Source organism: Motacilla alba, chromosome Z, assembly GCF_015832195.1.
Source record: "Motacilla alba alba isolate MOTALB_02 chromosome Z, Motacilla_alba_V1.0_pri, whole genome shotgun sequence".
NCBI classification, from domain to species: Eukaryota; Metazoa; Chordata; class Aves; order Passeriformes; family Motacillidae; genus Motacilla; species Motacilla alba.
In genome coordinates, this window is record NC_052046.1 from 3,492,376 (window position 1) to 3,514,999 (window position 22,624).

At 44.9% G+C, this 22,624-nt stretch overlaps 1 protein-coding gene across 2 annotated transcripts in view; it reads right to left on the reverse strand.

The window, feature by feature from the left end:
- Positions 1 to 22,624, reverse strand: part of SETBP1 (SET binding protein 1) — a 268,091-nt gene that overhangs the window by 240,449 nt on the left and 5,018 nt on the right. For both annotated transcript variants that reach the window (XM_038123998.1, XM_038123997.1), the window contains exon 2: positions 10,215 to 10,875. In XM_038123998.1, coding sequence (XP_037979926.1) covers positions 10,215 to 10,706 — 492 coding nt within the window. In that variant the 5' untranslated portion in view covers positions 10,707 to 10,875. The remainder of the gene's footprint in view (positions 1 to 10,214; positions 10,876 to 22,624) is intronic.

Consider the following 22,624-nt stretch of genomic DNA (forward strand, 5'->3'; position numbering starts at 1 on the left):
TTTCAAATCAAGAATATAATTACAAGTGATGCAATGGAATTAAGACCAAAGAGAGAAAAGGCTGGAGGGTATCTGTCCTGCTGATTACATAAATTATTGAAGAAGAATATCCCATGGAAAGCAAGAGGCTGTCTTTGGGAAGAGAACTTCACCAGCTGTGTGCTGGTGGACGCAATGTCAGAAAATGGACAGGACAAATTAATTATCACCATCTAACCAGCATACAACATAGGATATAAGAACCAGAACACCTTGTAAATCCAACAGCGTCGGTTCCCAGTGGAAGATGCAATAAAGAAGTGCCTTCAAGCTCCCTGTTAATAAGGATTAGATAGGTGACTAATGTAGGGACTTGTCCCTGCAGCTGAATAGACTTTGGTGGGAGGCAGAAATGAGGGCTGATCTAGACCCTGCTAGTGCTGCTGCTGCCCAGTATATTTGCCTCAGGTATACTTTTCTTAGTCTTAAGGGTGACCTTTCATCAAATTACCCACCTGGGAATACAGCAGGTAAAGTTTTGGTGAAGCTACCCAGGCTGGCACAATGTTCTACTGAGGGGCAGGAGAGACTACTGATAATAGTCTATTTAGTAATCCCAGTGTAAGCTCTACCTCGGAGGTATGAGGAAACTATTTCCTGCACATCCTCCTGGGCAGTGTTTGCTAACTACATTACAGAAGTTCCTTCTCACAGAAGCAGCTGGGGAAGCAGTGACTCGCCCTGCAGTGAGGCGAGGGTGTGATCGTGGTGACTCACTGAAGTCCAGTGCTTGGCCCTCTCCTTGTCACAGTCCTCAGCATGGAGAGAGGGGGAACATGTCCTCTGGCTCATTTGTTTGTGCCACCACATTCCTTCGGAAAGCGAGAGCATTGGGCAAGTCAGAATAACCCACGAATCCCCTCTGGGCTGATTCTCATCTTTCAGCCATGTGGAGGGAGAGCAGCTCACATGAAGTTAGGATGCTGCAAAGTACTGGAATTCCTCAATGAACCACCCAAGTTTATAGTGGTAGAGTTTTTGTAACACCCAATGTCGATAGAAAGATACCATCTCCCTCTGTAAACTTTGCCACCCAGGTGAGAGACAGCCATGAGAAACTGATGAGAAGATAATGAGTACTCCAGTAGATATTCCTCATTCAACTCTTACCACATTTTAGGGTTTACAGACCAAAAGGGATTATTAAGGGCATCTAGGTCAACTGATTGCATGCCAGCCCCAGAACTCCACCCCCCTTATTCCTGCATCCAACCCTAGCTCTTCCCTGAGATAAGTTTTATTTTTAAGTGAGCAGTGAAGGTGCAGAGAGTTAACTATTTTGAAACAAATTGATCTGTTTAAATGACAGCTAGAAGAGGACTGGTTTCCAGAAGAGCTCTGCATTCCATTCTTGGAGATCAGGCCACCCCTGGGAGACTCAACTGTGTCATGGTTAAGTAACCACAGTTCAGTGAAAAAGGTTTGAGCATTAACCCGGCCTGTGACAGGTTCCTTGAGTGAGTCACTTAATCTCATTGCTCTATTTCACATTCTGTACTAAGAGACAAGATGGTTCCACTTATCCTCCTCTCTACAGAATTTGTGAAATTCTTGTGGGAAGACAGGCTCTCCTGATGCCTTCCTTTGTACAGGACCTGCCAACAGCAGATGTGGATGCACAACGGCAGCTTGGGACAGCACCTTAAAACCCCATTTGATTCAGCTGTGGTTGACTGTCTGTCTTGAATGACCATGTCCTCGTCTTCAGCTAACCTGTCTTGGCCTCAGTCCAAGCCAGATCTCAGGTATACAATCCCATTTGCAACCTGTAGTAAGACACCTTAGCCCTCATGCTGTTCTTCTCACTGCTGGCTCATAGCTCCAAGAAAAAAAGAAAAATAAGAAGAAGATATTTGGACTGATGCCCAGTCTGGAGAAGTAGAGTTTGCTGTCCATTTGAAAAGCAGTGTCGTGCTACTGGTACACATACCATGGCTTGAGAATCCCTTTCCTCACAGCAACCACCTGCAGCTCAGAGTCCAAATATAACCACAATGTAGAAATAGCACTTTATGTCCTGAAACGAAGAAGCCAACAGCCACTAGCCTAACTTGTGTTAGAAGTCATGGCAAGAAGTGGAAAATAATGCTCTTATGAAAACACAGCTAGCTGGACTTGTCCTTGAGAGTCACATCTGAAACGGAATCATTTTAAGGTCCAAGAGTTGGAAAAGTCTCAGCATTAAAAAACCAAAACAATTAATGTTTATTCTGGATATTTTTAGACCAGTTTCCTAAGGAAACAAGGCTAACATGGTCACATGGTGTTTTTGTATATGTGAATGCACACACAAATTCCTTGCCTGCCTGCACAATCCTCTCTCCTCAATGTTTTTTGAATATTTTGTCCAGTTTTGATCAAATGTGATGCAAAATCACAATCTTTGGGATACAATATTCTAACATATTTTGTTCAGATTGTTCTCTGGCCAGAAGAAGGGGAACTCTGAGAGGCTCCCAAAAAGGGCTTAGCTGAAAAGTTCATCCATCACTAGACACCAGAGAAGTCACATAGGAGGAAAGTGGCCAGAAACCAACTTTCACAAGTCTCTGTTCCCTTAAAAAAAGCAAAATAATAGACAAGCTGAGGGCACCAGTCAAAGACATGCTTTCCCTTCAAATGGACTAAGATGTTCATCACTCAGTCCCACTGGCTGGGCAGAAAATGGGGCCCGCAAGAAACCCATCTGGGAATGAAGCATGGGAAGAATTAGACCTTACCTGAGGGGCTAGCTCTGTATGTATGTGTGTGTGTGTGGGTGGGTGTGTGTGAAAAAGGAAGTCAAGATGAAAAGTCTGTAAGTCAATCAGAAGGTTTCTGTGGTCAGTCATGCCTGGAAGGGGAGGAGAGGAAGCACTGCAGGCAAAAGCTGATGCTGGAAAAACACGATCATGTACATGAAGGACTGACACCCCAGAATCTCTGCAAATGAAAACACAACCAGTTTGCAGCCCTGGGTGTTCATGCCAGCACATCACATCTCCATCTCTGTTAGCCTGGAGGCCACAGTGCTTTCGAAACAACACACGTGCACCAACTTGGCCAAGGCATTGCACCCTGTCCTCTTGCAGTTTGGTGAGTGGGGCCAAGGACCTCCACCTGGACCCCCAGCTTCCTGCACTTGTCCCAGTTGCTTCCTTGCAGCATCTCCTCAATCTCAACACCAGGTCTGTGGGTATTTTGTCATGGTTGGAAGAGAAAGACACAGCACCAGTAAACAAGGAAATGTCACAGAAGGCCATCGAAACTCAGCTGTGGGAGGGAGAGGCTGCTGCAAAACAAAACCTGTCCTCAACACAGACAGCCTCCCCAAGCCCTGGTCATATGGCAGCTAATCAAGTACACCAAGTCTTCCTTGTTTGGTGCTCTGTGTTCAGCAGAAAAAGCCTGCTTGCATTTCCTCAGCCCATCCCTTCACCACTGACAGATGTTTGCTTCTTTAGCACCCACTTGACTAGTTACAAAAAAAAAAAAAAAAGAACTAAACCAAAACAAAACAAAAAACCCCCCAAAAAAAAAAAAAGAAAAGAAAACAAAAAAACCCTCACAATTCTTTGGAAGCAGACAGAACTGAGGGATGGGCATCAGCAGGCTCAGGCAGAGCACTGAGCTGGAAAAGATACTCTGCCTTATTCCTGTCACAAGATATCCAGATATCCAGGACATGATGCAAGACAGACACTTCTCCAGCAAGCTTTGGTGGAGAAGGAAGGGTTAAATTTGGGATCCAGCCCTCCACCTCTTCATGGAGAGGCTTTGAACCACGTTACTACCTTCAGGTGGGACCAGCCTCCTCCAGATGGCTATGTGGGGGATCAAGATGACTCAGCTCGCAATGTGAGCACCTCAGGTGCCGTCATGAACCAGAATGAACCTAAGTTGTCCTCACCTCCTGGAAAAACTGGTTTCTTAAGTGAAGAAATTAATTTTTCCACAAACACAAACCAAAAAACCCAAAGAAGCCCCCACCATTCATTCTTGCTTTTTTTTTTTTTTTTTGCGGTGAGCCTTAGATACCTGAGGTGGGAGACCACCAAACTGCAGCTGTTTAATTTGTGCCTTCAACAATGTGGTAGAAAGAAAAGGTAGCCTGAAGGGCACCTGGGATGACTATCAAAGAGCTGAGTTTGTGTATCTTTGCACCCATGTGCTTGTGTAGAAAGACTAAAAATGCCAGGAGCCTTGTGCCTGTTAGAGCAGCTCTGCATTGATCTCTCAGCTGCTTAAGAGCCAGTTTCACCTTGGAGGCAGCTAGGAGAACACTGCTCCATTGCGCTGGCACTTCTAGGGCTCTACCATTATACCATAACCTGGGAAGAGGCTGAGCTCTACTCTGCTGGTGTGAGCTCCAGGTAGCCGCCACAAGCATCTCATAGAGCTGCCTCAAGGCTTTACAAAGAAAGAACAAGGACTAAACCTGCACAGAAACAGGTCCAAGCTGAAGGGACTGTGGATATTCCATCCTTTGGGGAGTGTGAGAGAGGAGGGGGAAGAAAAAGAAGCTGTAAAACAAACCCTACCACTTCAAGCAGGTACAACTAACCCGCAAGTACCTTCTTTTCCTCACTAGACCAATCGCTTACGTCAGCCCCCTGGGCCACGTTTGGGATCGCAACAGGAAGAGCTGACTCAGATGACATCTTGCACAGGGATGCCCCTAGCAAAGAGGGATAAGCATGCATGGTGAGCAATTGGATGATCATGCACACAAATCACCGGGGAGATGAGTCCGGCACAGGGGTAATGCAGCAAGAGCTGCGGATGCACACGAGAACCTGGAGGGAAAGTGCAATGTGCAGTCATCAATAAAAAGAAGGGGGAAGGAGAGGAGGGGGAGCACTTGTGATCTTCTGTGGAAAAAGAAGGCGGGCAGTGATGCCTTTTTGCTGGTGCTAAAATCATGAGCCAGACACAGTTAGGATAATCAAGAGGGGTTACCTTTACCAGGATCCTTAGGTGCACAGTTCACCAGGTGGAAAACCCCGAAGATGGACCCGTACCATAATGCATACATAATTTTTATATGTTTAGCAAATTGGCGTATCTGACAGAAATCCCACTTAGTGGGAGGTGGGGATCACCTCAATCACTGGGGAGGTAATTCCTTCCCAGTTCAACCTTCTTTCAATTCCCCCTCTTTTAGATAGGAACTTAACTTTATGAAAATGGGGCTTGGACAGCTAGTTTCAACCTTGTCTTTCCCAAGAATCTAACCTTGGGCCCCCAGCTTGGAGCTGCTAGGGAATTCACTTTGTTTTTCTGTCTAATAGAGTAGGTAAAATGCTAGCTATAAATATTATGACTGGCTACAGAGCTATAAATATATGTGTAAAGAATATAGAGCTATAATAAAAGAATATAGAAGAAAAGAAAGGCAAAAATCGTTTTGGCATCAGCAATGGTGAGGGCATGTGAATGAGAGAGTCTTCAATGAAAGGTGAATCTCTAGGAAAAGTTGCTTATGTGGGGCAGTGAAAAGGAAGACTGTGAATTGAATTTCAAGGGAGAAAGTGTTAGAACTGCTTCCTGCAGAGAAATGGCAAACACCTACAAAAACTCAAAGAAAACAAAAACATTGCTAGAAAATCCAGAGATAGAGTTTCCTCTGACTACACACAAGGAAGCTTTACTTCCAATTGACTTGCTGCTGTGCTTATCTCTCAGCAGTAAAATGCATTCACCCATCCCAAGCTCTCAAAAAACCCTAGTGCAGTAATAATTACAAAACCACAAGCTTACATCCTCCGAAGGACATTATGCGTATGATGAAAGCTGCTAAGAACCTTTGTCAGGCTGTGCCTAAAGAAAGAAGGGATGGAAAATGAAGTGCCTACAGACATGAGAGAATAGAAAAAAAAAAACAAAAACCAAAAAACAAATGCAGGGAAGGGACAAAAAAAGAAAATAAAACAAAACCAGAGAAATAACTGTTCATCTGGGACTTGTTAAATGCTACATGGCAGGCAGGGAATGCTAATAGCTTTCTTCATTGCATTTGGTACCACACTTTCAATATTCTTCCAGACTGATAACGTTTCCTTATCTGAAGGAAAAAGGACCTTTAGTGTTGCTGAGGTGGTTGACTCAAACAACCCTACTGCAGGTGAGAGAGCAGCAGCTGCCAGGCTTGCCAGCCTGCCAGCAGGACATCCTCTGGGCTCCTGGCTTTTTTCTTCCCTCCCTCCCTCCTTCTCCAATCAGACTAAATGAAATGGAGCTATTTGTGGGTTTATAAGTGGCAACAGTTCAGCCCGCTCCATCCCCAGGTGCCAAAGGGTTGAAACAAGAGAAAACTCTTACAGAACATTTGTGCACTTTCCAATTGCCACACAAGCAGCCAAAGAAACAGCTCAAGCTATGATTCAACTTCTGAGCAGCCCCGGGAGAAGGGTTAGGAAACTACCCTTACTCTTTTTTTTTTTAAGTTAGGGAAGCCGATGTGAAACTTGGCATGGTCTGGACTTAAAAGAAACCCCAAAAGTTGTTGCATTGCAGCCAGGCATTCAAGCCAGCAGAGCAGAGGTTCCCAAGGCTGGTATTCTCTCATCCCCTGCCTCCCTTCCCATTCTGGGGCATCAGCAACTGCACCCAGTAAGATCCTCTCCTGAATTCCCTCCCCTCCCATTCAGGATCGCATAACATCCCTGGGGCTATTGCTCACACGGAAAAGCAACATGAGGAAAGTATTTAATGCATGTTTATGTCTTTTAATATAGTGTAGCAGCTGGAATCAAAGGCAAAAACCCTGGGCCTCAGCACACGAGCATCGTGGCTCTCCGCAGAGTCCCCTTCTAATCACTGCTGCTCTCTGGACCACAGCTTTAGAAATCAAGCACTAACCCCTATTGCCTAATTAGCAGAGCAGTGTAAAGCTTAGAAACAGGCATATCTTCTTCCTCCCTAAGTGGCCACTGAATAAATGCTATATCCCCAGTTCACAGTCCCTTTTTACATTGCTGGCATTACCAGTCCTTTGTGTACCCACATGCTGTTACTTAAATTGCTTCCATGTTTTCATTACTTGCTCTCTGTGCTGTGTGTATTGAAACTCCTGCAAGAATGCTGAAGTGGTATTTCAAAGCACTGGGGACTGCCGGAGATGTAGCTGGAAATATTATGCAACAAGCTAAGGGGTTTTTTCAAGTCCTGATGGAGTTTGCGCTTCCTCAGGGGAAAAATAAATCTGGGTGCTACTCCATGATGTGCAGGACAACCACTCCCACCCACCAGAGGCACAAGAATGTCACTTGCAGCTCAGTCCGTGTATATTCTCTGCATCCATGAGCAAGGTGATAAACCCAAATAATGCTCCCATGTGCAATGGAAACGTGTACATTGGGCCAAACTCTCCTGGCAAAAATCCATAAAGGACAGTGGATTGATGCCAGCTGAAGGTCCATCCCACTCTTTAAATGTGTTGTTCCCTCCTTCTGCTGCCAGGAGCTGCTTTTCTGGAGCTTGTGCTGATTAAAGCAACAGGCAATCAAAACAGCCTAACGCTGAAATTTCAAAACCGCCAAAACCATTTAAATGTGACAGATCACTTTTTTTTTCCCCCACACAACCATTACTGCAGCTCTCAATGGTTCTGCAAGTAAATGCAGAGGGTTCCTGCATGCTCTGCTCTTTCAGAGAAACACACAGACCAGAGAGCTACATATCCATGCAAATTTAAACTTGCTGTTTCCTCCTAATTATCTTCCCCCCCTAAAACTTCTGTACCACAGAAGATAGATATTGGCCATAGAAGAAATCACTCTGCCAGCACCAGAACTTTTCTCCCACTCGCTTCCAGCCTCCCTTTCTGCAGTGCCTTTGATCACCCCTTTATGCGAGGCGTTCACAACCTGATCCTGGAACCCCACGAGCTGAGGGGCAGGCGTGTGTGAAATCCAGCCCGGCTGCAGGGACGCAGGTTATTCCCCATCCTGGTGATGCGGGCTGCTGGTCTCCAGGCATCAGGCACACCCCTTGAGATCACAGCACTGGGGTCTTCCAGACCCCTGCCGGGGACATCTCTGCCGCAGCTGCGGCTCAGCAGCTGCCGCGCGGCAGCCGTTGGGTGTTATGCTAATGGTGCACCGGGGCAGCAGCCTTCTCCCCATCTGCTCAGAGCACCCACCTGCTGGGTGCTGAGGTTTTTTTGTTTGATTTAATGGCCAGATTAGACCAGTGTTGACCCAAAGCGCTCCCAGCTTGAGAACAGGGTGTGTGTGTGTGTGAGCACAGCCCCAGCCAACTTGGACCTCGCAACACAGGTGCAAGCTGGATGCAGCCATGGTCTGTTTCTTTCAAACTCCTTATCCTCCTGCAATAAAGTCATCACCCTGAGCATAACCATGCTACAAGGTGCTTTTTTTAAACTATTGTTCCCACTGGGTTTGTTTGGTTTTTGCTTGTGGTTTTTTTGCGCATAACTTCCTTATGCTTAACTTTATTTATTCAACCTTTTGGATGACCACACAGAAAAGAACACACCTTCCATGCCCATCAGACTGGGCGATACACAGAAATGAGGGCTCTGATTTTGTGCAGTCATATTCTCCACAGCCCATGCATGGTAAGTAGGGCTTTGCAGTTCTTTTTTTCCTCTCTTCAAAGCTTTGGAAGGATAGCTTGTGACATCTTTGCTGTCACTGAGCATAGTCTCATAAAACTGCTGCTTCCCCTGAGACCTCTACAAACATTCAGAGAGGACAGGAAGGTGAAATTAGACCTTGCTTGGCGCTAAGAAGGCAGCTCATCCTTTTCAATAGGTGGGAAAAATCTCTTCTCAAAGTGTTATAGGGCCAAACCTGTCCTTTGTTAAAAAGAGCTACCTCTTTCATGCCCATACACTACATCACTTAAAAGATTAGGAGGGAAAAAAAGTCCCCTTGAATTGGGTTTTTTTGGTTTGTTTTCAAGTTCTGCTTGTAAGAAAAGTACTCCAAAAGTGAGTGATTTTAATCTCCCTTGGCTCTGCCTTGAGTCAATGGGAAATATCAATGCTTAAAAAAGTGATTTTGAGTCATGAAAATTTTGGTCTAAGTGAGTCTGCCAAGGGGGATTTTTCCAGGAAGAGGTGAAGGAGAATTTCTCCAGGCAATTAGTCCCCTCAAGGCTTCACATAGCCCTTTGAGCACCTATCACGTGTATAAGGTGTGGGAGCAGAAGGATCAAAGCTTCATGAGCAGGAAAACCAAGCCGTGACCCAAGCCCTTATCAGAGAGTGCCTAAATCCCAGATCAATTTGTCCAGGTTTTGGAGACACTTGTGCATCTTTGATCAAATCTGGGTTCTGTCTGAAGTCATCATGAAACCTGTGTGTTACTAAGGAGGCAGAGGTGAAGTATTTTTACTATGACCTGACCAAACAGACTTGGCTAATGCTTAGGACAGAAAATACCACTAATCTAAAAATTTGTGTCCCCAGCAGTGCTGCGTAATACACTCAAACTAAATTTGGTCTATGTACTAAGTGTAGGCGACACTACAGGGAAATCAAGCCAACAGAAAATCAAAAGGGTGCTCCTGAAAACAGCTCATATGAAGAAAGGATTGTCTTTCTTTTCTCATCCTTGAATAAGTGAAAAATAAAAAAAAAAAGTTCAATTTTTACCCAGACTTAAAGCACCAAAAATTCCACTGCAGAAGGATATTTCAAGAAAATGATATGCATCTGGAAGAAAATGAGACTTATAATGGAAGTATTTTCTGTAGCATAACTATAGTGCTACTCACACAATGCTGTAATCAAGAATAATGGAGCCCATCACCCGGAATACAGGAATGAATTCAATTGTTCACCATGCACATACCTCTATTTTAAAAATGCAGTTGAATGCTTTAACTGCCAAAAGGCTTGAGCATTAGTGCTCAGGCACAAAGTAGTTTAGAAGTGGGCTCCTTCATTTCTCACTCATGTAATCATTAATCTCAAAACTCAATTACATACAAAAATAGAAGAAGCCTGGTTGAACTTTTGATCTCTTCTGAATTGGTTCATCTGAAGGATAGTTCAAGATCATTCCCGATGCATACGTGGCAGTGCAGGATGATACTTGCCCTGTGCTGCTCCAAGGCCAAATCTTGCAAAAGCTATGCCTTGGACACAAATTGTTTGAGGAGATTCATTCTTCCCTCTCCCTCTGCTTCTGGGAGAAACTGTAAGTATGTAAAAGAATGGGACCTACCTTCTTTTTGGAGTGTGATCTGTCCTCCTCTTTAGTTGTTTTGCTATTTTTCCCAGTTCTGGAAAGTTTCTGCTCCCCAGACTGCTTGATGGTGATTTTGATCTCGGGAGGGCAAATATAGTTCTCCAAGTTCTTTGGGGGCTTCTTCGCTCTCTTGGTGGTCTGGATCTTCAGTTTTAAACTCCCCTCTGTGAAGTTAGCCTCCTTGATGGAAAACTCCTGCTCCTCCAGGCCATCTCCTGCCACCCATTTCTCGCTGTCCGCATTAGAAGTGGAATCCACGTCTCTTCCGGAACCCAGCTCATCCTCTTCCTCAGGCTCCAGCCTCTCGCTGCTCACCGGGATCCCTTTCCCCACGCCTGATGAAGACAGCATCGTCTCCCCTGCGCAGCCCGAGACAGGCGAAGCCTTCGTGGAGGTGACGGCAGCTGGCAGAAAGTCTGCCTCGCCTCCCCTCTGCCGGGAGCTGCTCAAAGTCTCTCTGGGCTCCATGGCAATATCACAACGCCCTGGAGATTGGTTGGAGGGAAGGGGAGTACGGAAGGGGATGAGGGAAGCAAGGGCAGATATGATCCCAGGGAGCGAATGGCAACTGTCCACCAAATTCAATGTCCCGGTCACCCAGAGGCTGCAAGATGCTCAGAAGAGACCAAATGTGCCACTGTCAAAAGAAAGGAGAAAAGAAGGAGGGAGTTAGCACATGTACACATAAATCAGTGTGGGGATGTTTGAAACAGGGCACGGGGCACAGTCAGGCTTCCCCTGCAGCATCTCAAGGGCTTTCCTTGGAGCAAAATGGGAACCAAGGCTCACCAGCATTTCTGAGGGCTGGATCTGACATCACAAAGCAATGAACAATTGCCATGTCTATTGTTAAATTGATGAGAATGGATATATATTAAAAAAAAAAAATAATCAAACACCCAGACTGTTGTCTCAACGCAAACATCTTCAACTTGACCTATGCAATAAATGAGGGGACAGCCAACTCTCCACACCCATGAACCTCCTCATTACCTCAACGTGCTCACTGTCACAGGGTTTCCAGCAGGGGAAAAAAGTAAACTCAGATACTTGCCTTGGGTTAAACAATAACCCAGTGATCAGAGCACAGAAAACATCGTGCTGCCCTCTGAATCAAGCAGCAGAGTTTCAAACTCTCTGTTTCCTCACTTCCCAGGTGAGAGACAGACATGCCCTTGGCTGCCAGCTATTCTGAGGGTAATCCTGCTTTGGATGAACAATTCATTAGAGACCAGCTGCAGCCCAGGATGCTCTATGGGATACTGGAATTGCAGGAGGATCCACCTGGGATTCTTTCAGGGCATGTCAGTGTCCCAAGCACTGAAGTTCATGGAGGAAAGCTGAACTCAAGGTTTTCCAGAGTTCTTCATGCCCTCATCCCACTGTTCTGTGGAAAAGCCTTGGGCTGGATGATGCACAGACTGTGCTCTCAACCTTGCAAATTTTATCTTTCTTTAAAACATGATGGAACCCTATGAGATGGAAACACTCGTGCTTGGTACAAAGCCTCAGTTAAAGGGAGAAGCTATGAATGTTCAGTTGAAGCAAAAGTTTTAGCACCCAAGGATGTCTTGTTATAAGTAATACTTACGGGGTGTTTTAAAAGGTATTGAGGCGATTTCATGCACCCTCCCTAAAACTCCCCTATTGCCACCCCACACACACCCCTCATGGAGAGCCAGTTTTGGCCACAAAATTAGCATAAGAATCCACAAAAAAGTGCAAGTCTACAAAATTAGTGGAGAGAAATAAACATGTTTTCTGCTACTTTAGGAGAAACAGCGAGTAACAATTCTGGCAAACAGAGAAGGAAACGGGAAGGCACTGCCAGGAGTAGGTGCTGGGAGTGCAGACTGGCTCTTTCAGGAGTAGCTCCCTGCTAGATTAGCTCAGCTACACTTGACCAACTGCCATCAAGATCTGAGCACAGCCAGGGATTTCCCAGGTCATTCTTGGCAGCGATATGCCACAGAGAAAAAAAATAAAAATTATCTTGCTACCTATCACCAAATCAGAACAAGAGTGCCAGTGTACACTAAAAGCACAGCTCACCTAGAAGAAACACATGTCCTTGTATCACTGGCTTCTTTTTGGTAAGGTACCTCGCGGGGGCTTGAAATTCAACAAGAAATAATAACAAGTGCCTTTTATTAGTTATAGATCCACATTTGCACTAGAGTGTGGCCATGTGTCACTTTTCTGACCTGGGCATATAGCTACTAGTGGAAAGTCCTAAGTGTCCTACAGTTCCACAAAATCATTCGGGGACCTCCACCCAGGTGCCAGCAGACACAAATTCAAATAAAGTTCCCATAAATAGCACAAGCTGACAACCCAAGCAGAAAGAAAAAAAAGAGAAAGAAAAAAAAAACCAAAACAACTTGGACTTGCCCTCTGGCCTTAGGGATGGTTTCTGTAGCTCACAGGAGATAGAAATGCACCACAAAAACACTTATACTTGAGTTGCACATCTCCTGGCAATAGTGGAGAGACTCGTTTCCCAGGGCTGGTCTCCTTTGAGAGGATCTTGAGGAACTAACAGATCTGAGGTCTCATGCATGCCTGGCCTGACTCACCCTGTGGTCAGCAAGTCTCTCCAGTTCACCTCTGGGAGACAAGGATCACACTTAACATCCCCCAAACCCATTGTAGAGTGGGTTAGTTAATGCCCTTACGAAATGCTATACATTTTAAACCCAAACCGTGTGGTAGTCGCTAATTACCAACACAATTAGTACGTGAAAGCCACCCAGTTGCAAGGAGCTGCTCCACCTAAGTGACTGACTCTGCACTTTGCCTCTCCTTGTGCTTGTGGAGGTGATGGGAGTCAGAGACACCTTCCTCTTCCAACCGGCCCAATCAAGAAAAAGAAAAAGGAAAAAAAAAAGGTCTTATTTATCTGCCGTTTTACATTGCTAATCTGCGCGGAGAGGGACACAATGTACACACTCTCCTGGGCTGCAACACAAACACAAGGTGGTAAAAGCTCGGCGGTGCAGCATTCCAGGGAGTTACTGCTCTGGTATGCACGCATGTACAATGGGCACTGTGTGCCGGCCTCCGCCCACAGGCTTTTAACCTCTCTCACTGCTGGCTGCAGAGAGCAGGCTGTGGAGCAGCTCAGCAGCATGAGCCCGCAGCCACCAAGGGTGCAAGGAAGGGACGGCTGCCATTGCCTTTATGAACCAACCCTCTTGGGACCCTCACCTGGAAGGGAGCTTAAATGCAGCTGATGGCTCTGGTACAGGAAGAGTCATTCAGGTTTTGAGCCATTGGGTAATGTTTTATGGAGAGTGAATAAAAAGCCAGGTTTCTGCTCCGAAGTCTGGTTGTGGGACCCACATGCTGGGTCATAATGTCCAAGTACTCATCCCTGCTTGGCCGTGTGCCTCCAGCTCGGCATAAACAAGTAACAGATAAATAAAGTCATAGCATTATACCTGTGTCAGATGAATTCATGCCAAATCCACCTTAAAACCCGACTTAAAAATATTGGCCTCCTGTTCTGCCAAGAGTCTGCAGATGATATCACCAGACCCACAGGTAGCAACAAATAACCCTGCGCTCAAGTGCTGCACCCAGAATTAACTGGGTCATTGTTCTAGATATCTCCTTACTCTCCTTCAGGGTTAATAGTTAAATGACTTGGGTGCAGGGACATCATACTCGTCTTTCTAGTTTGGGCAGGCTACCTGTGCTTTGACTAATTAGAAACCTCACTTCAGGCCTCTGAATGTTTAATCTCTACTGGAAACCTCCCCTCTCCAGAGTGCCTGTGAGCAGAATCATAGAATGGTTTGTGTTGGAAGGGACTCTTAAGCTCATCTTGTTCCACCCCCCTGCTGTGGGCAGGGTCACCTTCCACTATCCCAGGTTGCTCCGAGCACTGTTTAACCTGGCCTTGAACCCTTCCAGGGATGGGGCAGCCACCTGCCAGGGCTTCACCACCCTCACAGGGAAGAATTTCTTCCCAACATACAATTTAAACTAACTCTCTGTTGGTTTAAAGCCGTTCCTCCTTGTCCTGTTGCTGGAAGACCTCTATTTCTATTTTAAATACCCAGGACATGAGATATGTCTGAACTTCTAAGTGCTGACCCAAGCTGTCTTTCCTGGCCTCCAATGCTCACCAGCATTGTCCTGTTCAATAAGCAGCTACAGAGGCATTTTACCATCCAAATTAGGCTCACTGAGGAAAGTGTTACTGCTAGCAGGCTTCCTGCAGTCAAGTTAAATTTGAGGAGGATAATTCACAGGTGAATGACAATAAATTTCACAGAAGTTGGCATTAGCTCTTAATTAGGGAGAGATTCACACTTCCTCTGATAAGTACTGAGAAATAATCAAATGCCTGCTTGCTCAGCCTTGCTTCCAGTGCTCAGGTTTCTGATGAGCTCCTCTGGGCACCTCAAACACTCTTCTGGAGGCAAAGACCTTCAAGTACAATACCTCCATTTGGGTCACACTGGATGTCTCCCATTAGGGGGTCTGAATATGCTCCCTTCTTCTGCCTCAGGCAACCTGGTGCTTGTGAGTATTCAGATGCCCCAGCTATAAAGTGATTGAAGTGAAAATTTGCTGAGGGCGAAAACAGAGTGAGACCCAATAGGAGGAAGAAGAAATCCACCTGCTTGGGGTTCTCTGTGAAATGACAGTGGACATCATCCTTGGCACAGCTTTTGCCTTAAGCTTGGACTCAATGATCTTGGAGGTCTTCTCCAGCCCTAGTGGTTCTATGATTCTGTGATTCTAAGTGGGACAGCAACCACATTAGGAGTAAGAAAACACTGTTTCACATGCAAGCAAGGCAGGCTCAGCTGCTCAGTGTTTCTGCAGTTCCTCTGAACTGCTCCAGTACTAGGAACACCAGCAGAGAGGTGGAAGCAATATTAAGAGGTGCTGTCCAAATCCCCTCTACACTGATACCACTGTAACTACTGAGACTGCTTTAATTTCATTCATAGAGTCCAAAATGAATGGGTGAAAAAGAAAAAAAGTCTGTTAAACAGGTTCAAGGGGGGTGAAACTAAGGCACAAGTCTGAGGCTCGTGGGGAATGCAAAGGGGAGGTCACAACTTTTCAAACTGTCTATCAGGTTGCCTTTGGATCTTCCATTCTTCCACGGGACATTGCATTAAATCCCTAATCTCTGCAAAATATCAGGAATCCTGGAACCCTCTTTACATTCCATCCTTCTAAAACCGTTCACCACAAAGTATTGGAGACTATGCAGAAGTGTTTAATGATAAGATTTCACCTTTCAGTCCAAAGACTCCCAGGTTGCTTCCATGGTCATGTATGACACTGTGGAAATGCAGCTGCCTCTGGGACAGAAGCCAGAGGACAACCCATGTTACAGCCAAGGGCAAGTTTTGCTCAGAAACCTGCTTTTATGAGCAGTGTCTGTGAAACTTCAGAATTTGTCATGAGTCTTAAAAACCCAACATCGCAGCATGTGAGAAGCTGCACTGAACCCAGTTAACCCATACTGGAGTACAAAAATGGCCCAGCCTCTTCCTTCATTATTGTTTTGCAAAAAGAAGTTGGAATTTCATGCTTGGTTGTGGTCTCTGTCCATGCACTGCCAGATAGCCAGCAGCATGACTTTGATGCTGATCAGGAGCAGGCATTTGATCACACTTCTGTGGAATGGGCAAGCGCACAATATGAGGCTTAAAATTTTCTTTGTAGTGACTTAAAGTCAGTTTCAGAGGATGGGAAAACTTGTAAGCCATAAAGCCAGAGTGGTGCAGACAAGTGACATAATATGATACAATACAAAGTCTTCTGGGATAAAATTAAATCACTGCAAATTTTTTTTCCTATTTTGAGCAAATTTGAACCAGTATGAGTTTATACGGGATCAGTATCATGTACCAGTACTGAATTTAATCCACAGCCCAGAGCCCTGGAGCTAGATTTATGGCAGCTTTGGACCACAGCCTCTCGTACTTCCTGAGGGCATGATCCTCTGAAAGAACAACCCAACTTTGGCAGGGAGCTCAAATAATGACGGTGGCAGTTATTTTCTGTCCACATTATGGATCACATAAGAAACACCCTCTCCCTGTCACCTGCCTTGTGTCTATCTAACTAAGATATGTAGTTCATTAATAGGGTGAATTGGAAGAAGAAATGTGATTACTCTTCACATGATCCCTCTGCCTCCAAACTCTGCTTTTGTACAAATCCTTCTGACTCTGCCTCTGATTTTGCGTGGATCATGTGAGGACTTTCTACAAAAGGACAGGATGCAAACTGTCCCAGATGTGGGTTATCCAGGTGGAAACAAGGAGCAAGAGTTAATGGCAGTTGCCAGAAATATAATTTTCACTTGTTTCCATCAGATTGTGCTGAGTCCAAGAGTTACCATCCCTCTGCACCTCCTGAGCAACACTGACTGATGGCTGTGTCTCAGTGTACCCAAGGATGGCAAAGGGAGCCAGGAAAAGTCACGCTGGAGGGAAAAAGATGTGGTAAACCAAATATCTGTCACAGCCAGATGAAGCTGCAAGCATCAAGTGTGCGTGCCCAAGACAAAGAGGCAGAAATAAATGAAAATCCAAGCACATCTGTAATTACAGAAGCATGTAAATGTGCACATTACACACACACACACACATATCTGTCTTCTCAACATAGACACATTTAGAGTAGATTATGGAATCATGTCTGACTCCATAATTAGGTTTGAGACTTTATAATTAGATCAGATAGTCACCTTTCTATGTAAGTAACTAACTATCATACAGGGCTTGCAGGAGGGCCAACTGAATGATTAAACAACTGACACAGCCATAAATCACAAGGACAATGAAAGCAATACTGCCCAAGGTACAGCTGTGGCCAGTTTAGCAAAGCACCCATCTGCAGGAGCAGGAGAGGCGCCCATCGTGCCGCCCAAGGACTTTTACGAGCTCCTGCCTGAGAAATGTACCAAGGTTTTGTAAATCTACTCGCTCATAACCTAAAGCTGTATCAGAGTGTTGGGAAAGGGAGCGCAGTCTCAGACCTGTGAACACCTTCTCACGGAGGTTTCTGGTCTCTAAAATGATCAAACTCCTCCCATTTGTTCCCTCCGAGGTAGGCAACAAAATTTTGGTTTGTGTTGGAAAGGACCTTAACGACCATCTTTTTCCAGCCCTCTGCCATGGGCAGGAACACTTTCCACTAGACCAGGTTGCTCCAACCCCAAGTCCAACCTGGCCTGGAACACTTCCAGGCATTTACAGCTTCTCTAGGAAATCAAGGGTAGTGTTTGATCCTAATGACATCTATAGCTGGCATGTGGTTTTTGCCCATTTTCCTGGTGAACATCAGGCCTCCAGGACACTGAAAAGCTGAAAGAGATGCCAGCTGTGCCTCAGCTCATTACAGCACAAAAAGTTAAGCTGGTAAATTTGCCTAAGCCAGATCAACACCAGGTTGCTGAGCTCCCAGACCAATCATCATCAGTCTCAGTGTGATGTACAATCAGAGGTGACTCCTGGTATGACCCAGGAGACCACCCTGAGCACTCTGCTGGACGCAGCAGAGTGTGTGCCACTGCAAGGATAAAACTTATTCCATTAACAGCAGCCATAAAACTCTTTGGTAGGAAGTGTCAATGTGCACAGAAGGGGACTTAAATACTTACTATGTTCCAGCCAGCTCTTGCCAAGCACACCATCCTGGAGGTAGCAGCAGCTACTCCAGGCTACAAATGGAAAGTTTTATGGGTATTTAGGGAGAGGTTATTGGCACAGAGATCAGCCACAGAAAGCAAACCCCTGTACAATTCCATCATCTGTGTTACCAAACTTTCCTAGATTGACTCTGCTCTTGGAGAGCTGCCATCATACACAGTAGCCTCCTTCTAACACCGTCATGGCAGGGCAACAATCTCTTCTTCTCCCTCTGATCAAACATTTCCCTCTGCACCACGAAATGTGTGGAAAATTATTTCTCTGCATGAATCATTAATGAGAGTTTTGTTTTTATTTACTGCTGCTGCCACAGAACTCCTTCTTTCACCTTTTTTTTTTCCCTCCTTCTCCATTATTTCATTTTTGCTTGCACATGTGCCAAATAGACCAGCTTCCTCTTCCTTTGGGAAAAACAAAGAAATAAATAAAATCTAACAACACATCCGATAGGGAATGCACCATGTCTTGGCTCAGCATCCATTCCTCAGAGCTGTAAGTGATGGCACAAGGAGGACCTAAAAGGCTTCAGTCCAGGATCTATCCTGTGCCCAGTCTGGAGTCTGTACAAACAACACATCCCATGTTATTCCATTCCGCATGCTTCAAACGATGCTGGGAGTAGGAAAGTTTGGATTTTGTCCATCCAGGACACTGCTCTGTATGTTTCCATGCTGAGTAAGCGGTGGTGTCTTGCTTGGTGCTGTATAATACACCAAGCATCCCCAACATCGAGAGGGGACCGTGAGAAAAAGGGATGTCTGAAGGGCATACAGGAAGAATGGCAATAATTTGGGGTATCTAAAGGAAAGCATTGGTAGTGCTTTGTCCTGCAGAGTACATCAGTTTTTTGGGGGAAAGAGAGTGTCAGGGCTAGAAATACAAGAAATTCCCTTATAGCCTCATAGATAGAAGAAGACAAAGACAAAGATGATGAAGAAGACAGCAAAGAAGAAGAAGAAAAGATGAAGAAGAAGGTGAAGAAGACAAAGATGACAAAGAAGGAGAAGAGGGAGAAAAAGAATAACAAGAAGAGGAACAAGAACAACAAGAAGAAGAGGAAAAATCAGGAGGCAAAAGCAGCCCAGGACACAAGTGGATGCAGCTGGATGCACACGGGACAAAGAGCAGCCCACAGTGCTGGGACAGTGATATCAAGAGGCACAAAAACATTAGTTGGGAGCATGCTGATGGGAAGACCTGAGGTCAGGAATAAAGACAAGATAACTGACAGCTGCTGTGGGCAAAGAGAAGGAGCACCTTTGCCTCTAATGAGGCTGAAGAGGAAGTGGTTACAGAAGTGCTGTGTGAAGTTGAGTCAGAAGGAGATAAAAGCCTGCTGAGTATCCTCAGGCCTGAAAGGCCTCTCCAGCTCGATTACTTTACTGTGCTCTTTGCACACATCAGGCTCCCTCCAAGGCAGCACACAGGGTCAGGAGCTCCAGATCCACCACTCAAATCCCTATTGAAACAGGACCAGCACTTTGGATTATTACTCCTGTGGACTCATTGAATCATTCAGGTTGGAAAAGCCTTCTAAGATCATAGACTCCAACCATTCCCCCAGCACTGCTGAGGCTATCCCATGTCCCCAAGTGCCACATCCACACATTTTTTTGATCATTTCTTGCATAGTGACTTTAACACTTCCCAGGGCAGCCTGTTCTGATGGCTGACCAACCCTCCAGGAAACAATTTATTCCTGTTATCTAATCTAAACCTCCCCTGGAGCAACTTGAGGCCATTTCCTCTCATTCTGTCACTTGTACTACTTTCAACACTGACTCCATGAGGATGTTAAAGGTTGGGATGGGATCAACACTTGGAGAGGAATCCAATATCAAGTCAATCATGGGGACCACCTCTCTTCACCAATGAACCATGGATTGCTATCTCTTAATATGAATCCTTCACTTAGCTCCCAAACAAACAAAGTTGGGTCTGTTGGCTGTGATGGGCCAAGAGAACCCTGAGCTGAGGTGTCTGTGCTGCTGCTCCCCATCTGGAGAGGGCTGTGGGTGTGGATAAGTTCTCAGTTCCTACCTAGAAGCGTGCTGCACCTTATTGTTATTTTATTTTTTACTCACACTGCTTTTTTTCCGAAGGTTTTCCTTAAGGGTTTTGGAAGGTCTGTTTGCTGAGCTAAGGGTGAATAAAATGTTCTGTCCTAAAAGCCACACCTAGAGGACAGCATGTTTTAAGAGTAGATGTCTCTTCTGTGCTGGTGATGAATGTGGAGCATCAGGACTCATGCTTCTGTGAGTACCTCCTATGACACAGAACTCTAATCTAATGTCACCAACACCTATGAAAAAAAGTCATTTATGACTCCTATCCAACAGGATTTGTTGGGCCAGTGCCCTTCTCTTTAAGCCAATAGTCTAGAAGAATACCATTAACTTCAGGATATCTACACTCCAATCTTTCATGGCATCAGAAACCATGGCCTCCAAGTTTTGTCTCACTCAAACACCAAAAGACGACAGAGGCCATCAAGAAGCCCTACATCCATAAGGTAGAGATTGCTGTCCTCTTTAAAGCATGCAGTTAAAGAGGGAAAGTGTTTCCTTTTTCCACTCTCACTTTTTCTGAATCAGTTGAAAATAAAACTAATAGCTGAAGAGGCTTACGCAACTTTTCAGGAAGAAAATCGTCATGAAACAGAGAGAAAGCATGCCATTTTTCAGCCCATTAGTTGAAAATTTATGGAAATTACAAGGATGTGAATGTATGGGTTAATATTTTAAACTGATTTGCAACCTTAGGAACAATGGACATGTATAGTAACACTTTGCCCAGATGCCTGCTACAGCACTTTACATGTGTACAGTGCTGTTTGAACACTTACTGAACTCCCCCAGTTAAGCTTTGTGTCTCTGATCCCTTCTGAAAAAGAACTAAGGGATTCAGCAGAGAATTATTCCCAGTATAGAATTCTATTGAATCCTCACTATAGAGCTCCATAGAAAGGCTTTAGAGAGAGAGAAAAAAGAAGAAAAAAAAAAAAAAGAAGAAAAAAAAAAGACAGAAAAACTACAGGAAGGGTTTCCTTGTCTAGGACACTAATAGGATTTCAGAGGAGTTTCAGTAGAAACTCCACCGCATTCTCCAAAGCCAAGTATTTAGTGAGTCTTGAGGTAGTCATGGATCACAGCGTCATTCCAGAATATGCTGGGTCTGGAAACACAGTGGGAAGTTAGGCCAGTGTCCAAGTCTCAGAAATCACATCAGTAGGACATTTCAGGATATGTCAATTCTTATAGAGGGAAGACGTGCCTGTAACACTTTGCATCTTGACCTCTGGTTTGAGTATCATCATTTTCTCCCTTCCATCTTAAAACTGGCTTCTCCATCTGCTAGAATGCCAGGACAGAAAGAGAATGATTCATTGTATATATATATATGTATCTCAGTTTTAAAGGTTAAGGCTAACAAAAATTTCAAAGTAACTTAAAACCTCAGGCTTCCGATCTTAAACCCATCTCTAATTTTGAGGTATTTGAGTGAGTCCTGGGTTACCCCACGCTTGCCTACCACACATTCTTCTGCAAAGATTTCCCAAGCACTGTTACAAGTTATACCATACTACAGTAGAGGAAACTTTGCTCTCACTGCTGCCTTCCTCATAGAGCCCTTGTCTGCCCAGGATGGCACAGCAACCCTTTTGGGACCAGGAATTCACTCTTTCAGAGGCATTGAGAAGATGAATAAGTCACCCCACGACAGTATTTAGCCACAATCCCAGCTCCTCCCAATATATTGCAGAGCCAAGCCTTGGGCCACCTCCTGCTCTGGTGCTCACCAGGGCAGGTCAGAGCCTCGTCACCACTTTATGACCTCAGATTTGTGTGGAAATTGGTTTCCTCTTCCATGGCTTTTCCACACATTGAATAGGGCACATCAGCAGCCCTACACAGGAAAGGTAAGTCATCTTCACCACCTGCACAACTCCTGTATTCCTTGAAAAACCCCAGTGCTGGATGGACAAGTACACAAGCCCCACCAGAGTTCCTACTCATGAGCAAGAGAAAACCTGACCCAGGGATGTGTGAGCAGCACCAAGGTCCATATTCCCAGAGTATTTCCCTGGCCACCTTTCTCTTTGGTCACCTGCTCTTCTTCAAAGTTTCTGCTTGGTCTTTTGAAGAGACTTAAAGAACAACAAAACTCTAAATGAAATAATGTCAGAAGGTTTCTTTTCATATCCAGTCATCCCAAACCTTACTGAAAAGCTCATCATTGCATTTGGGCAATTTGTCCTCTAAAGTAAATCCAGCTCCAAAAGGGCAAAATAGCTCCTAACCTTGCTCTCTCTCAAGAGCTGATAAATAGAAATTAGCAACTTCCTTCACTCATTTCCTCAGCTCTGAAAGATTCTCTGACTGCTTTTATTCAATTTAAGAAATTATTTTGTCTTCCTTTATTCCCCCAGCTGTTTATTCCCTTGACTTTGTACTCTCTACAACTAATGAAATGTGAATTCAGAATCCAGGTGCCTGTTGCAGAGCTGTGCTTGGTCCCAGCACCCAGTAGATCTCTAAACAGGTCCAAAAATGCAATGAGCTTTCGAAGGCTCGTCAGGTGAAGAAACCTTCTCATCGGGAGGAGAAAGAAACAGTCTCCAGGTGTTGCTAACCACACACACTTACAAACTGATTTCATGTCTATATCAGAAGGAAAAAGAAGTCCCAATATCCAATGTTT